The sequence below is a fragment of the Lepidochelys kempii genome, chromosome 3 (genome assembly GCF_965140285.1).
Source record: "Lepidochelys kempii isolate rLepKem1 chromosome 3, rLepKem1.hap1, whole genome shotgun sequence".
Classification (NCBI taxonomy): Eukaryota; Metazoa; Chordata; order Testudines; family Cheloniidae; genus Lepidochelys; species Lepidochelys kempii.
Window position 1 is genome coordinate 121,613,815 of NC_136382.1, and position 18,133 is coordinate 121,631,947.

Genomic DNA, 18,133 nt, shown 5'->3' on the forward strand with positions numbered 1-18,133 from the left:
TGACCAGACAGGGAGATAGGTATCTGCTATCTCTTGCCTGAAAGGAAATTTCTGAGATATGTCACCTCCTGGTGACCTGCCTTAACCAGGCAGGACCTTAAGAACATAATTTTTGGGATAGACACACAACTTCTTAAATATTGTCCATACATACATTTTCAAATGACTGTGATGACCAGTGGGCCACTGGCTCTTGGTAGAGACATCACATGCCCTCCTTCAGTGAACTGTTTTGGATAAATCTGACCCAGGGGATCCCTGTAAAACCCGATGTAACCCTTGTGCCCTCTAACAGTTGACATCCTGTTACCCCCAGTCCCTGAGTCACAATATGTGTGGCTGTACTGCACAGTTACAAAAATATAAAATGAAAACTTTGTTTTGAAAAGCGATCTTCCGAACTTGCCAATGACAGTTGATTGTGGAAAAGAAAACTCGAAGTGTTTGCCATCTGACAAAGGCAAGAGGAATGTTTCAGTATTTCGCTGCAATCTGAAACAACACATACTTGCAAAGAATCTCCAAGGCTTGTCAGATCACAAATCATTATTGAGACTCTCAAAAAAATGAATACTTGTTATCAGCTAGCTACTGGGGCCTGATCCCAGTGACTTCCTTGGGCTTTGAATCACGGTCTTGATTTAGTTTGACGTAGCTGCCCTCTTTCCAGATGGCTATGCGGCACTGTATAAGTTAAAAGTAACTAAATGGTCACTCTTCTGGCCAACATCCTAGGTCTTTGGCTTCTGAACAAACAGCTGCATCTTTAAAGGCTGAAAGAGTAGTGCTATGAGGTTTAAAGTACTGTCCTCACCAGAAAAGGGACGGCAGGGCTGTAGTTTTATTCTCTCTCAATCATTTGCATATCACATGTGCTCAGTTTACAAGCTAATGGCCAACCCTGCAAGCTCAGGCCACAATTCAGCAAAGTACCTAAGCTCATGACTTACCTTAAGCATGGGAGAACTTTGATTTTCAATAGAACTCCTTATGTGCTGAAAGTTAGGCACGTGAAATTTCTCTGCTGAATTGGTTGGGGCCTCAATTTGGGATACGAAAGTCAGTCTGGGTTCTTTCTGCTTCTAGCCTCATCATAAGCAGCTATTAACTCATATTCTGTGTTTATGGCCTGCTTCATCATCCACTCAAGTAAATGACAAAAATGCCATTGACCTCAGTAGAAGTAGCACAGAGTCCTTAGAATTTAGCTGACAATTTTGTTGATAGTTTATATTCTGCTTCATACACTATCTTGCTTTTCCATAGCTGTATTGCCTGTTCATTGTCTGCCAGTAGGAATAAAAACTTGTTTTTCTCACTAAAGTGAGAAGATGAGCTTGAAAGCGGTAATGGGTGCAGAACTATTGAGCAAATAGGTGGCCTTTTTATATAGTCACTTTTTTCCTACTATAATCTTTAACACTTTAATCCAGAGGAACCTGTTATCCAGGTTTCCCTGGACTATTTGTCCGATGACATGCACTATCACTTGAGTTGCAACTGTTCTATAGATGACCCCTTTTCAGTTGATTATAAATAATTTGCATAAATTCCCTCTTTAACATGATTAGCTAGTCTAACTCTTCAATCACATCTCTCAGTGCTATGGTAGAAGGATGGAGATATTCGTGATGAACAGCTGCACTATACCAACAGATATAGGGGTTGCTTACCGTTTCCACACTTCACATTAATTTTGTATATCTATCAGTTACCATCATCTGTCCATGAGAAGCAAGTGCTTTATGGCGTCTAGACTATAAAATCTGCAGGCCAGATTCCCAGCTGGTGCAAATCAGTGTAATTCCATTGACTTTTGTCACTGTGTCACATTGCTTTAATGACTGCTGGCTGCCGGATCCATCCATGAATAACAGAGCTGGATCTTAGCTGCAAAATGCAAATCTGGACCCAAACTTTTTCTAGCTCTGAGCAGAGTATGGGAGCTTGGCCCATCTCTGATAACTATGTCTAGCTCTTATATAGTGCTTTACAGCCATAGATTTCAAAATACTTCACAAATTAGGTCAGTATAAATATCACCATTTTACAAATGGGGAAACCAAGGCACAGAGAGCTGACATGATTTCCTCAAGGTCACCCAGCAGGTGAGTGGCAGAACCAGAACCCGGATCTTCTGGGTCCCAGTCTAGAGCGCTGTCCACTAGTCAACACTGCCTCTCATAGCTGTTAGTTCTCGCTCACTCTCTTTTGTCATTTTTTGAATATGAATGGATTATAAACAGAGACCAAAGCCATCTCAGTCATTATAGCTGTTGCCTCCGCAGTGTTCTAACCATAGGAAAAATTTGTTTTTGTCGGTAAAGTAGGAAGATATAACTGGAAGACACACAAGGAGCAGATATAGATTGGCAAGCAAGAAAAACAGCATGTCACTCCTAGGAGCTGGGGAAAGATTGGCTTGGCTCTAAGTGAGTAAAGTAGAGGGCCATACAGAACTTCCTTTCCCCACATTAAATATAAAGCAAAGACCTTGCTTGTCATTGTATCTCTGTTGCAGCAATAGAAGCTAATGACACTGCCAAATTTAGATCTGAAGTAAGCAAGAACAAATTCACCGAAGTCAGTTTTATTGAGCTTGTATACACCGGGTGTAAATTCAACCCACTCATCATTTGAAAGCAGCATCAGAAAACAGCTCTTTATATTCAAAAATGGGGCCTGGATGCGCCTACCGGATTGTCCTAAGCCCCCCATTTACAGAAGTCTGTAACTGGATTTAGAAACAGACAATGTAAATGGTATCTGGGGAGCCGCACTATCAGTTTAGAAAGCACAGAAGAGATGGAAAGAAGAGACATGGGCAGCTGACGATGAGTTGAGAGATGGACACAAACGTCTTTTACAAAAACTGCCATGGGCAGAAGATCGGCGATTCCTCTATCAGCTGTACTAGGTGAGTAATCTGTCTGAGAGATTTTATTACCTTGTATAGACAGAACTGTTATTTATATTCTTAGTATTCATTATTTAGCAGGTAATCTTGTGTAACTGTTTTTGACTATGTGGTGGAAGTTTACAATATAGTGTACCATACCTGTAAAATGTTCAGAAACTCTCTCAGGCCCCAACCCTGCAAACAGATGCATTAGTGCAGGCCTCTGTGCCTGTAAGGAATCCTACTGATGGGGCCTAAAACATATGTGTGATATACCACCTGATGGTCATGTTCTTAGTATTTGTTATTGGCACTCATGTAGGATGACCAGCATAACCATTTTGTGGCTTTTTCACTGGTGAGAAGTGCAGCCAGACCAAATTCATGCTGAGAAAACCACTATGCTTCACCCGTAACATCAAGAATTCCCTCCCTATCTTTCTTTTCTGTTAGCTATTTTTACAAAAGAATTTTTGCTTGGACATTTGTTCCTTTTCCATTGTTCATAGTGTGTCTTCATGCCAGGGGTGGGCAAACCTTTTGGCCCGAGGGCCACATCTGGGTATAGAAATTGTGTAGCGGGCCATGAATGCTCACAAAATTGGGGCTGGGTTGTGGGAGGGGATGAGGACTCTGGCTGGGGATGCAGGCTCCGGGGTGGGGCCAGAAATGAGGAGTTCAGCGTCCAGGAGGGGGCTCCGGGCTGGGGCAGAGGGTTAGAGTGCAGTGGGGTGCGTAGGAGCTGAAGGGGAAACATGTCACTGCTTCCTCGAGCCACGCAGAGCAGCCCCCAACCCTGCTCCCCAGCTGGGGTGCCGGAGCGGGGCAAGCCCCAGATCCCGCTCCCCAGTGGGAGCTTGAGGGCTGGATTAAAACAGCTGGTGGGCTGGATGTGGCCCGCTGGGCGTAGTTTGCCCATGCCTGCTTCATGCTGTCATCGAACTGCTTTGTCTTCCAGTATTGGTAACTATTTTTGACTGTCATTATTTTTTTACAGCTGTTCTTTACAGGGACTGAGGTGGAGACAGATCTTATCTCTATTGTTTTTAGTATTATTACTGCTAACTCGGGCCAACTCCCTTTTAAGCACTTTTTTCATTATCTTTTCGTTTCCTTTTTGTGATTCAGTTTACTTTCGTTAAGATTTTTCCTGGGCTTATCTTACTTTCATTATGGCAGCAGGTGGTTTTTGGTAGAGACCCACTTTAAGAAAAATCACGTGAGATCCACTGACACTCTTCTTGGTGTGCTTCCCCCCCTACAGTTCTGAGTTTAATATGGAAATCCTTTATATCTTCCCTGTTACCTTTGTCTCTTTTCCTTATTCTCCACCTCTGGCAATTCGAGTCTAATTTCTTAGGCAGCCTGGGTGTTTTATAGTGTCTATCCATGTTTATACAGTCCCCAGTACCAGAGCAACTGAGCATCTTACAATCTTTTAATATGCTTATCCTCATATCAACTATGTGAGGTAGGAATTAGCCCTGTTTTACAGATGAGGAACTGAGGCACAGGGAGGCTAAGGAACTTGCCCAAAGTCATACAAGAGGTCTATGTCACAATAAGGACTCAGGTCTTCCAAGTGCTAGGTTAGTGCTCTAACCACTAGATTATTCTTCCTCTATAGTATGACTCTTCGATATAAGGACCTCTTTAAAGACAACAGGGCAGCTTTTTTGCGTTTATTTTGACCATATCACTGATTGCATCTTGAAGATACATAACAATATCTCCATGAAAATAACTGAGGGCCAAATTCTAATTCCCTTTATATTAGGCAGTATCTTATTTCACAAGCAGACACATTGACTTCAGTGGGACTGTTCATGGAGTAAGGCTGCCTTGAATCTCATCAAGGCTTTCAAAATCTGGCCCTAAAAATATTTCACAGTATTATTTTTAATAAAGGCATTGGCTGATTTTTCTCTGAAGTTTAAAGAACCTTTTAAATACTAATATTTCTTTCCTTTCCAATGTCCAGTTTGCCAGAAGCTCTGGCCCACATTTCGTTCTTTGCAAAAGAGTCGTCATATCATCCATGGATCAACCCAAATCTATAGAGAGCCTTATTGCATGTTGCAGAAAAACCAGCTGTTCCTCTTTAAAAGTACAGCATGTCAAGAATGTCTCTGCCAATGCATCAGATTGGAAGTCTGAAAGGGCAGGACACTTCCTGAATCCTGCAACATACACATGACATAAGTTGAGAAATATTAATCCCCACTTCAGAGTTACGAGGATTTCTATGAGGAATAAATGTTTGCTTCTCTCTCCATAATGTTTCTGTAACCTCAGCTTGGCTGCCTAGTCCAACGTTTGACACATGCAATAAGACAGCCTGCCCTGTCTGGGTGAACGTCATCGAGATGAAAGCTCCTCCAAGGTGCCTATTTAACAGCTGCTACGTTACGTTTGAAGGAGGATAACCCGTTCCTATATAGCACTACCAACATGCCCCAAACTTTAGCTGCTGCTCTGTCCTGAATGTTTCCAAAGGGTGTTTTTGCACTGTCTATCTCCTCTGTCTGGGTCTTTAGTAGAACAGTCATTCTTCCAGAGCCTGATATTTTGTCACCATCAGTACTTGGCTTCCCAACAGATTTGGTCTGTAAGCGCCAGAAATGCCACCACATGTTATACTAATTATTTTGCAAAGTCTGTTAATATTTGGCAGAATACTTGCTTGTCCCAGCACAATTTATTGTCAACATTTCACTAGATTCAGCAACATTTAGCAGAAAAGAGTTTGGCAGCCCAAGCCTACATTTCCCAGACGACTCAGCCCTGGATGTGCCCAGACTCAGGGAAAAGGGAGCTGTTTTTTGTGTGTGTTGGCTGACTTGTGGTGAAAGTGGAAAAATTCTAGTTAAGACAAGGAAGTTTGTAGTTCTCACTTGGTAGCAGGTCGAAGTAAACCCTACTGGGGAGCTGAGGGAGCTACACTCAACGTAGGAGGAGCTAACTGAGGAACTACAATCAACATAAACATAAAACCACATAAAACAGAAAGTTGCAGGGGGATTTTGTTTGTTTTGCAATAACTATGCCATTTCTGTGCCACAGCTCTGCTGAGAAAATATAGCCCTGTAAATGGGAGAACTTGACAAAACACAAAAGAAAATACAATTTCTCCATATAATCAGACTATTGTCTTGACAAGAGGTAGTTACGCTGGGAAGCATTAAGGAGTGAAATCTGCACATTAACACGTTCAAAGCTTCGTGTATATCTGATACTCAATAATTTATCTGGCAGTATTCAAAAAGGAGTGTTTACATTATAACTAGTGATCAATACCAGCTGCCTATGTTGGGAAGATTCTCTGTCTTCGTCCAAAGATGCACTGGGTCATATGCTAGCTTGGCAGTAGACATTCACTGCTTTGTATGATTGCCTGTCAGTCAGCTGCACAAGTTTACCGTGAGAAAATGTCAGACATTTGCTTTGTTAAAGTCTGACAAGAATTAGCCAATTTCCTGTATTTTCAAAAATTTTTCTGGCACTAAAATTACTGCTGTATTATACCAGCTAGGGTTTGAGGGTTTTTTTTTTTGTCCGAAATGTAATAGCAAGAAATAGAAAACGAAGGTTTGTATGTTTGTTGTTCTCGAATAAAAAATAAATGAGACATGCTAATATGATTCAGATTTTATTTTTAATTATTTAATACTGGAAATTGAAATTGTTCAACACACATCTTAATATCTTTAATATAACTAACATTTTCTATCTTATTAAGAGCTACAGTGGGAAGGTTACCTGTCTTTAGAAAGTATCCTGTACAGAACAATGTTAAAGTATGAAATGTGTCAAGTAGTTGGATACATTAATATAATTTATACTGGTGTGTGCAACTAGATTACATGAAAGATAGAGTGTGTTCATGTGTATGTACAAGTATGTATGTACCTTTGTGCATGTGTTTTGTGTACACACATACACAATATCTTTAATATCGGTGCCTATAGTATATATATGTGTGTGTGTGTATAATATATAACCAGCCTTGCATAATTCTACTTGGAATGAGGTCTTTTGGTTTTGAGTTTCTTTGGGAAGGCAAATAATTTTCTTTTTTCATTGTCACCAAGCATCATGGTAAAGTATGGTCAAAGAGATTTTGTGCCTGAGCTGTTAAAATGTTATGGACAATGTAGCTGAGATCAGTAACTATCTATGGTAATCATTGGGGCCATTATAATTGGTGGCTCTGCCTATTAGAATCCGTATAGTTTTGGATTGCGTCCTCAACCTATAGAGTAGAAGTGAGAGAAAAAGACTTCAAAAGGTTGACGCAAGCCTCCCAGAATTCAGATACGTATCTAAACCTTCTGAGGTCTTCCTCCTGCTCTTATTCATTTACTGTCCTACATCCCAACCACATCTTCCTCCCAAAGCCCAGTTCTTCATTTTTGATGGTCTCTAACATGGCCCTACCTTTAATGGAATCCATCAGGATGCTCCTATTTTCTCAGTACTGTTCTGGACGGCTAGTCTAGGTCTTGTGTGCTCTGGCTTCTCTGAGCCACAGGCACTGCAAAGTACATTTCTCTGACTGCAAGGAAAGCCCCAAACTCACAAGATAGCAATTGATCCAGGAGAGAATCCATGAATCTGCAGAGCTGCTGAAGTGACTTTTCAGGGAGGAAGGAAGTCTGTTATACACAGGGGTCAACATCCCAATTGTCTTGCATCTAAAACATTTTGAGCAGAAGTTCCCTGTCGTTCTTATTTTATCTGCACTGCTTCACCCATTCTTGCTTATAAATGTCATGGGTTTTTTGCCATGAAACCACAACAAGCTGTTACAGGGATGCTAAGCAAGGCATCCTTTGCTCCAAGAATCCTGTGGGTCTCCCAGGGCAGAATTCCTGGAGGATGCTGGGTATTTTGTACAGCAGCTCTGCAAGAAGCAGCATCATGCCTCCTGGCTAGCTTGTGCTACCACCCGTTCATCTACTCTAGATATTCATAGTGCATCTATTATCATGTGATCTAGAACCATTGCTGCTGTTGTCTCATTATTCTATGGATTAAATAGCTTTCAGCTTTTATTTTAAAACGTGTTCAGCGAGTAATTGAGGGAGGCAAATATCATTTAATCATTGTGCTATCTTTTCTTCCTCCTTCGACAGATACGTTCTCAGGGCTGGATATGGATGTGACAGCAACTCCAGAGGCGTATGTGATCTATGACGAAGGTACTGGTTCATTAGGAAAGTCCTTTGCAAGTGCTGTGTGGTCTCCCCGTCCCCCTTTCAACATTGCACTGTAAAGAATAAATCTGCATCATGTTGGATGGGAACTTAGGCAGGCTATCACCAGGATCATGAGCTGGAGCCATGCCCCTTGGTTTCAAAGCAGCCCTGTGGTGGTTGTGAAAAATAGAGCCTTCGAAGGGGATTTAAAGTGGAAGTAACTCACAGCCAGAGCAGTGTAAAGGAAACATGGGCCCAGTATTCTCAAATCATTGAAGCATTTTCAGCAAATGTGACAATAGGTGTGTCTGCACTGCAGTGAAAGGTGTGATTGTACCACATGCAGACATACGCAAGCTAACTTTTGTCTAGATAGCTCAAATAACAATAGGAGCAGAGCTGCAGCAGGATGACTAGTAGCACAAGCTGGAGGGCCCTGCCTGGGAACATGGGTAGCCTCTGCTGCCTTGGCTTCACTGTTGTTGTAGCTACAGTCACACCTTGGATTCCAATGTAGACATAGGGAATGTTTGAACAAAGGTGATCTCCAAAGTAGTGTGTCACAAATGGTCCAATTGAGAGCGGATTCTCTGTTACCCCAGTAATGCGCTTGAATGGATTACATTAATGTACATCAGTGGGGGATCAGGAGTAGTGGATCTCCATGCCACTCTGCCCCTGCCCCACCCTCCACCCAAATTTCCCTTACACCAGTGATGGAGCTGGCTTAGTAGGCACCAATGCTGCCTCCTCCAGCATCATACCAATGGAGATTCCCCTTTGACTTTGTGCCACATAATATTGCATGTAAGCAGCACAATGTCAATTTAACAGACTGAAGAGAGTGGCCCAGAAAGAGCTTAAATTGCTGTTATTTTAGAATCTGCCTGCTTATAACTCAACTCGTGAACAAAAAAGACATTTTTCAAAGTGACACTTCTAAAGGACGCTGCTTCAATCCTGCCCTTATCTTTCCTGTTACAGAATCCAGCCCGAACCAAAAATCAGCAAAGTTGCTGAGTTAATCTAAAATAGAAAATAAAGCTGCTCTGCGTGCACTAGGGGTTAAGTGGGACTTCCAGGGTAAACCGGCCTTTTTCTGGCCCTCTGCACAGGGATGACTTTCACCCACCGAGCACAGAGAAACTATATCGTGAGAAAACTGATAAATTCATCTGGTCAGATCTTCCACTGTGTTAGGGCCGTTTCATTTCATTCCAGTGGTGCAAGCTACACTAAAGCTCCCATTCCAGTCACAGAGGGATCCCTCCTGTGTAGGGAGGCTCTCAAGCAGCGGAGAGCTCCTGTAGTGAATTTCATGCCACCTCCTTCCTGCAGTTGGCATAGGGGGAAATGGCACAGGGCCAGGATTCTTTTGCTGTCAGTGTCCCCTGGCGGCCATTGGCAGTCAGTCTAAGCCTTTGGGTGGCTCTAACCTTCACCAGGTTACCAGACCAGAGGGAAGCCGTTTCAGGAGTGTAAAATAGATGGTGCAAAGGTGGCTGGATCTGGCCTCAGTTTCTGAGCGGGCTTATCCTCAGGTTTTCAGGGAGTGAGTGTCAACTCAGAATCTTGCCATACGAATGTGTTTAGTTTATCATGGTAAATTTTACCTGATGAGTTTCCATGAGGGGTAAGTAGCAATGAATTCGGCTGGTGATCTTCTGGGTTTCCTTATTCTCTGCTCTTCACCCCTAGAAAACAACAGGATGACTACAGACATCATGACTTTTAGAGCAGAAGGGAAAAAAATCTACTTCCTTGACCTAGACTTCCCACAATAACACCAACAAAAAAGTACAAAAATAACCAATTCCAATGGCAGCTCACTGGAGGGGATGGCGACCGAGAGAGAGATTGATGTATATGATTTATAATTTGCGGGCATTCTGATAGCATGGCAAAGATGGTTATACAAGAACCATGATGAGTAGATTAGACTAGATCAAACCTTTCTGAAAAGCGAGCACAGCTCTCTGTGAATAAGACTCTTGATGCCAAATAAGTGCAGTGAGTCAGCCTTCTCTTTGAATTTCTGTCAGTCAAATTAAAGATATTTGTTTTCCTATCTACTTGATTTTTTATTTTCTGATGTCCCCCCACACTTCTTTTTGCAAAAGTATTATTTTCCCCATGAACTAGTGCATATGTCTTTTTGTATCTGACAGGTATGCGTATCTCCTGTTGCACGTCCCACTCTGTTTAATATCATTAGGCATTCCATTAAAGTCAGTGGCCGTTTTGCTATTAACTTTAATGGGAGCGGATTGGGTTCTGTGAACAACTTGTATGTATTACCAATAAACACATATTTTAAAATATGCATGTTAATTGCTTGAGAGAACAGATTCGCTTCTTCCCTCTTAGTTCCTTATAAATCAAACTTAAATCCCCTCTGGCACTATTATTTCTATAGTTAGTAAAGTGAACTGAAGAATATGGAGGCTTTCCTCATCCTTATTTTGGTGCAAAGACTGTCTTTGTTTTGTTTAGTTTGCTGTAAGCCCTGGGAAGAAGAGCAAAGCATGCTCTCCTCTGACTTAAAAATCAGTAAGGAGTGTGTGAACCCCGTGATGTGAAGTCTGCTGGTGAATGTTGCTTTAGTTTTCTCATCATAGTTTGTAATGAGGGAAACTACGAGTTCCCTGTCGAGTTTAAGCCAGTTTAACATGGAACAAGCTAATGTTGTCAACTCTTCTTTGTGTCTTCTGAAGACTATGAGTTTTTTGAGAGCACTTTGCCTCCAACTACCACCGTGATCACTACTACTGCTGCTACTACAGAAGCAGTGCCTGAGACAGACTATCCAGAGATCAGTGTTTCTGGCTCCGATCCTGTGTCAGAATTTGACTTAGCTGGGAAGAAACGATTTACCGGTGAGCCCAGTACTCGTTATGCTTTTGCTAAATAATAAGGTAAATAGTCCATGTTCTAGCTGCATCATTCGTTCTGGTGAGAAGACTGCACAAATCTGGCTAATGAGTCACAACTGTTCTTGATACTGTACAGTGCTTTGAGAGATCATCACAAGATAAACACAAGTAGCAGCACTTGGAACTGTATCTTGATCTCAGACACAAACTAAACCAGTTTAGTTAAACCAGAGCAAAACCCTTGTAGACACTTTTTTATTTCAGTTTAAGAGGGCTGTATTTCAATATAGCTTAAATTTGTTTCCAACTGATTTAACCAAAATAAGGCCAGGTCTACACTAAAAAGTTAATATCACCCCAGCTAAAAAATCCACACCTCTGAGTGACATAGTTAAATTAACCTAAGCCCTGGGATAGACAGTGCTAGGTCATTGGAAGAATTCTTCTGTTAACCTAGCTACCACCTCTTGAGGAGGAGGATTAACTACAGTGATGGGAGAACCATCACTGTGCTGCTGTAATGGTTTAAGTGTAGACATACCCTAAGAGTGTCTACTCTGGGATTTGCTCCACTTAAGCTAAATCAGTTTAAATTCAAAGCTTTAGTAAAACTTGTGCAGCTCTCCTTGTAGACAAGCCCTCTGATGGGAAACCAGGGCACAGTTCTCTTCTGTTACACCAGTGGAACCCCATTGATACCAGTGGCATTGTATGCTGATGTATCTCAGAGGAGAATTTGTCCTGCCGGGATATTTCATTTGGAATGTATAGTACGGGAGAATAGGTAAATGGAACAAAGTCTTAGCTGTAGCTCACGAAAGCTCATGCTCAAATAAATTGGTTAGTCTCTAAGGTGCCACAAGTACTCCTTTTCTTTTTGCGAATACAGACTAACACGGCTGTTACTCTGAAAGTCTTAAATTGGAACCCTTTTGCTAACTATGAGTGCTAATATGTTTTATATGTTCATAAACGTCTTGCTTTATTTTGTAATTGTAGAAAGAAACAATAGGAGATAGAGCTGAGCCAAAAGGTTTGGATCTGCATGCACAGGCCAGATCCTCAGCTGGTGTAAATCAGCAGAGCTTCATTGACTTTGCTGTAACCATTGTTGTTTATGCCAGCTAAGGATGCTGTTCTGAGACCTCATCGAAGTCTTGGGGGTACGTTGTCAGGGCGTTTCAAGGGCCAGAGAGCACTGCATTCCAGCAATCCTCCTTTGATATGGCAGCTCCTATGGGACTGTTAAAGGCTGGCAGAACTTGCTCTGAGGGTCAGTTCAGCTGCAAGACTGGGAGAGCAGGAAAGGTGGCTTAGAGCCACCTTTGATTCATGCCATCCCCCCAACATACTCACCAACTGTGTGAAGTTCTGCTCTGGAGCAGCTGAGGCTTGAGCTCTTGTTTACCATGGTTTGGGGAGTAAAATACTTCTCACATAAACCAAAACTTTTTCAAATGAGTCTTCAACTCCTCCCTGTCAAAACCAGACAGGATGGTCCTGTTCTTTCAGCGATCATGCGTCCCGGTCTGTTTAGATTAGAAACCTTGTGATGGCTAAAATGAAGTTGATTACGAGCTCTGGGCAGACTCCCTGTGTGGTGGGAAATCCAATAAGATAAACTAAGAACATTTTTTTATGAACACTTCAGGTCACTAGGAGGGAAAATATTATCCTCCCAGGGAACTGTATTATTGTAACTAAATAAACATTTCCAAAGGCGAACATTAGAACTCAAACTGTTTCTTTAAATGTTAAAATGACTGTGGACATAGTGCCTCTGGTTCCATGCCCCCCCTATAGCCTTCAGGTGTGACACCGCAGGTGAGCCCTTCTTTAGTTTCCCTTGATCTGGATATAGATAAGTCCAAACCAGACTTCTGTGCATGAAAGAACACCCGCTTCAGAGGGTTTAATTTATTAACAACAAAGATTAGCATAAGCATAAGCAAGACCTCATTCAGGTGCCCACCAGGAAAGCTGCAGTTTCAGGGTCAGTTCAACTAACTTCTTGCTCCTTTAGCCATGGGACACTCTAGACCAAGCCCATCCTCTGGAGCCAGGGCTTCTAAGTTGCGGCTGCTCCCTTCCCTTTGGAGAGCAGCCTGTGATTCCTTCTTTCAGGATAGCTCTGTTCTCTTCACCTCTAGAACAGTCTCTGGTTCCTTCTCTCAGCTTACTCTAGTATCCTTCACCCAAGGAACTATCTCTGTCTCTCTGGAGACCTCTCAGTTCCTTCTCCTAGGCTACAATTGTTCCTTCCCAGGGAAGGCTGTCCCTCCCTTCGGAGGCACCTTCCTCCTGGGAGTACTCTCCCTGGTTCTTTGAACTCAGGCAGCCCTGTGGTAAGGTTGCAGGTGCTCTGCTACTAATTGACCATTAAACGGCCACCTTGGGCAACTGGTTAGTCCCAGGTGGGTCTTCAGAGGGCTGTCATGGGCAGGCTAGGCCCTGATTCCTCTTGACGGTCCAATTGCCCCTATGACAGGGACCTTTAATGCAATAAAATTACCGTTTTGACATTTCATGAAGTAAGTACAGTTCTTGTCACTATAAAGCATAAGTGTAAAAGTTACCAGTTACTAAACTGATACCTGTACATTTCCATACTCCAGGAAACTTGGGAATTAGGGGTTGATTTTAATATGAGCAACTGGTTCTTAGTGTTAAATAACCATAGTGGGAGAGAACCATACTACATTGGTTTCACTGCTAAATATCAGTAATTTGTTTCCATGATCTTTAGCACCTCTCCCTAATGGACCTCACTACCACATAGAGACAAGTAACTGCTTACACTAGTACTAAGGTGTCCAGTTTCCAAAGCAAGGGGTCTGCCGTGAGCTAAAAGGACTAAAACTCTGTTACTTAAACTACATTCATTAGATAGTGTGACGGTACGTCCCATTTTGGCCAGGACAGTCCCTTTTTTAAGCCCTGTCCTGGACAGCCCAACTTTTTTGGCAAAAGTGGGCATTTGTCCCATTTGCTCTTACCAGCTGATCATCAGTTGGCAAGAGCAAATGGGACAAAAGGTGCAGTTTTCAAATTGTGGGGTGTGGAGGAACATTCGGGGGGGGGGGGGGGGTTGTGCCTGGTGATGCCAGGCAGCTTGGGCCGGTCTTGCTCAGTGTCCTGTTTTTGCTTTAGGGAAATATGGTGACCCTATCACTAGAAGAACAAGACCCTTTCTTTTACTTTCTGCATTCCTTAGGCAAAACCTGGTTGTGGGTAGGTAGGAGAGGGAAGAGGATAAAGAGAGGCCATCCATGCAGGAGACAACTAGAATGGGGCTGGCTGCACCTCCAGGGCCAGCTCCTCAGCTGGTATAATTTGGTGTAGTCCCACTGAAGTCAATGGGGCTATGCTGATTTATACCAGTTGAGGATCTGGCCCTCAAAATGCAAGGGGGAGGTAGGGGCAGCTTTAACAGGGACTCAAAGGTTCAGTTGCACTGACAGAAATTATGAAATTGAGGGTGCAAAGACACGCTGTTGGGGGAGAAGCTACATTCACTTCTTTGCACAAGAAACTGTCTGTGGCTCCATAGCCTGGGTCTGGCATCATAGCGATGCTGCTCCCAGCCGCATCACTGCACAATGTTGTCAGAAAGAAGAACAGGAGTACTTGTGGCACCTTAGAGACTAACCAATTTATTTGAGCATAAACTTTCATAGGCTACAGCCCACTTCATCAGATACACAGAATGGAACATGTAGTAAGAAGATTATATATATATATATATACACACACACACACACACATACAGAGAACATGAAAAGGTGGAGTAAGAGGCTAATTAATTAAGATGCACTATTATCAGCAGGAGAGAAAAAAAACTTTTGTAGTGATAATCAAGATGGCCCATCTAGACAGTTGACAAGAAGGTGTGAGGATACTTAACATGGGGAAATAGATTCAATATGTGTAATGACCCAGCCACTCCCAGTCTCTATTCAAACCCAAGTTAATGGTATCTAGTTTGCATATTAATTCAAATTCAGCAGTTTCTCTGCTACAGAAGCCCGAAAGGCAAAATCTGCCAGAGGGAGCAGTGAAGGGGTAATACCCCTGTGTGTGCCTGTCTCTAGGCATCAAGGATATGGGGCATGGTGCTGGACTCATGGGTGGGCCTCTCCCTGCTCTGAGCAGCCAGGTCCAGATGCTGAGCCACTTCCCCCCTGGTGGGGTCTCTCTTGCTGCCAAGAGTGCATACATTGAATCAGAAGGCTACATCAGCTACCGGGGGAAAGGGACTATCTAGGCAGGCAGAGGAGCTCCAAATCTAAAGTGGGCAGGTTGTGACATGGGAAGGACCCTGCCCCTACACTGTGGGCCCTTCTACACCCACCCCTCCCCCCACCCACAACTTTGGCTCCCAAAGACAGGTGGTAAGTCTTAATTTTAGAGCAACAACATTGGGTTAATCAAGAGTTGCCATCCTGATCCTTTATAACACAGACTGAAATGCACCAGACATGGTTATTCCCCATCTATTGAAAGCCTTAGAGTAACGTAATTGCCACTGAATATTTGTCATGCTTACAGTTTCCATGGTGCTTTATTTATATGAAGAGTAATAGCACTCCAAGAAGTTTCCAGACAGTTTACAGATTTGAAAGCGTCAGTGAAATGGTAGGAAAATATACAAGATTTACAAGCTGGAAGGTCAGGAAATGAATGTCTAATTTATTTTATTTTAAAAAATAAAATATAGCCATTTCTGCGAGTGCCCCCTGTTTCGGCCGCCTGTAAGGAATATAAAAAGAAAATTAACCTTGTGCTTTTCTCTACAGGAAATTGTCCTTAGCTGTAGTAATCTGCCTGTCTGTACAGACTGTTAAATAAATGCTGCTTATCACTGTCTCTTCCAGCTCCTTATGTGAGTTATCTCAATAAAGATCCTGCTGCCCCCTGCTCCTTGACAGAGATATTGGAGCACTTCCAAGTGGAAAGCCTGGATGAAATCATACCGTATAATCTAAAAGGGGGAGAGCTGCATCCCCAGACTGTCCCTCACAATATCACAGTGGTGGCAATGGAAGGCTGCCACTCCTTTGTCATTGTGGACTGGGCCAAACCCCGACAAGGAGACTTGATAACAGGTATGGTAACAAATTTCCAGTCTTGGCTGTCACCCTGGGGATTTTGTTGTCCTGGTTGGGGTTCAGGAAACTATGCAGAAGCCAAATGGGAAGGTTTTTACCTTAATCTGAGCTAATTATTATTGATAATTTTTCAACAATGTTAACTCTCTGTTACCATACAGCTCTCCGAGAAGAAGGTATTAATTGCCTTCTAGTCAGTGAGAAAGAGCTTCTATGTCATCTGTCAACACTGTACCAATGCCACTGATGAGCATAGATTAGTCCTGGTCTTCTAAAGGGCTTCACCTTGGCTCTGTTTTTGTGCGTGCAGTTTTGAAGTGCAAATACTTGTGGGTTTATTTTGTAGCACGTAGCTCTAACAGTCAGATTGGCAGAAGCACTCAAGGGGTTAGAAGTCTTCAGACCTATAAAATTTCCCTCCCCTGCAGTTATTTGTATCAGCGATATGGGAAGCCACATTTCAAAATCAGGTTTCAGAGTAGCAGTTGTGTTAGTCTGTATCCGCAAAAAGAAAAGGAGTACTTGTGGCACCTTAGAGACTAACCAATTTATTTGAGCATAAGCTTTTGTGAGCTACAGCTCACTTCATCGGCATCCGATGAAGTGAGCTGTAGCTCATGAAAGCTTATGCTCAAATAAATTGGTTAGTCTCTAAGGTGCCACAAGTACTCCTTTTCTTATTTCAAAATCAGTCTCTTTATTTTCTAACACCGCTCTCTTCTAAATCTCTGAAATCAATAGTCACTCTCTCAAGAAAATAAAATGTGTAGTGAGGGCAGAGGAGGGAAGAGAGGATGGAATGTTATGGAAAATACGGAACTGTTTTTCTTGTGGTTTGCAGATATTGCATGCCACAATAGCAATATTAATGATACAGGCCAGAATAAAACTGTTTCTGCATACAAAGAAATATTGTGGAGCTTTGTAGCTGAGTGAAAAGAGAAATTTAAGCTTTTTATATAAATAAAAAGAGTTAAACTGAAATGGAGCTGGTTAACTCCTGTGGAACACATAACCCAAACTGTGTTGACTTTATTATAGTTAAAGTTTGTTCAAATGCCAATCTGACATGCTGCGGTTGGCGGTTAAACAAATACATTAAACTGGATCTTTTTCACTGTCTTTAGAGCACATTATAGCAAAAAAAAATGTAAATTTGAAATACAAATCTCTAACCTTGATAAAAAAATTAGTGAGATATGTAAACAACAGAAGTATTTGGAGATGATGCAAAACCCAACTCGACAGCGGGTCAGATGATTTGGAGTCAGAAACTGACAGTGCTGTTGTACTGGTTTTTACATTGTTGCTGCTGTTGCTGAATCTTGACCCACTCTTTTGCTGGCAGCCCCTCCACAGAGGGGCCAAGAAGTGAATGGTCACGAAAACTATGCTAGCCTTATATTGCTGATATGCAGTGGTGGGGGAAGGTAGGGAAGCTTCCACTGGCAGTGCTGTGCCTGGTCAGTGGATAAATAAAGGATTTCATTTTTCAGTGTTATCTGCACACTGTTCACTTAAAAAATCACCCACAATGTCACTAATTATGTTAATTTCAGAGCAATATGTCACATAAGTAATGTTTGACAATGTCCAATGCATTTTTTTGGCTTTCCTGTGTTTCATGAAGCACTTTCATCTTGGCACCTTTCTCTGAGATGCAGTACTTGTGGCACCTTAGAGACTAACAAATTTATTTGAGCATAAGCTTTCGTGAGCTACAGCTCACTTCATCGGATGCATGTAGTGGAAAATACAGTGGGGAGATTTTATATACACAGTGACCATGAAACAATGTGTGTTACCATACAGACTGTAACCAGAGTGATCACTTAAGGTGAGCTATTACTAGCAGGAGAGAGAGAGAGAGAGAGAAGAACCTTTTGTAGTGATAATCAAGGTGGGCCATTTCCAGCAGCTGACAAGAACGTCTGAGGAACTCTGTGTGTGTGTGTGTGTGTGTGGAATAAATGTGGGGAAATAGTTTTACTTTGTGTAATGACCCATCCACTCCCAGTCTTTATTCAAGCCTAATATAGTGGTGTCCAGTTTGCA

General features: G+C 42.3%; 1 protein-coding gene across 1 annotated transcript in view; it reads left to right on the forward strand.

The window, feature by feature from the left end:
* FNDC1 (fibronectin type III domain containing 1) overlaps positions 1 to 18,133 on the forward strand; it is a 126,841-nt gene that overhangs the window by 77,283 nt on the left and 31,425 nt on the right. The window contains exons 12-14 of the mRNA XM_073337819.2: positions 8,035 to 8,100; positions 10,812 to 10,973; positions 15,845 to 16,075. Coding sequence (XP_073193920.1) covers positions 8,035 to 8,100; positions 10,812 to 10,973; positions 15,845 to 16,075 — 459 coding nt within the window. The remainder of the gene's footprint in view (positions 1 to 8,034; positions 8,101 to 10,811; positions 10,974 to 15,844; positions 16,076 to 18,133) is intronic.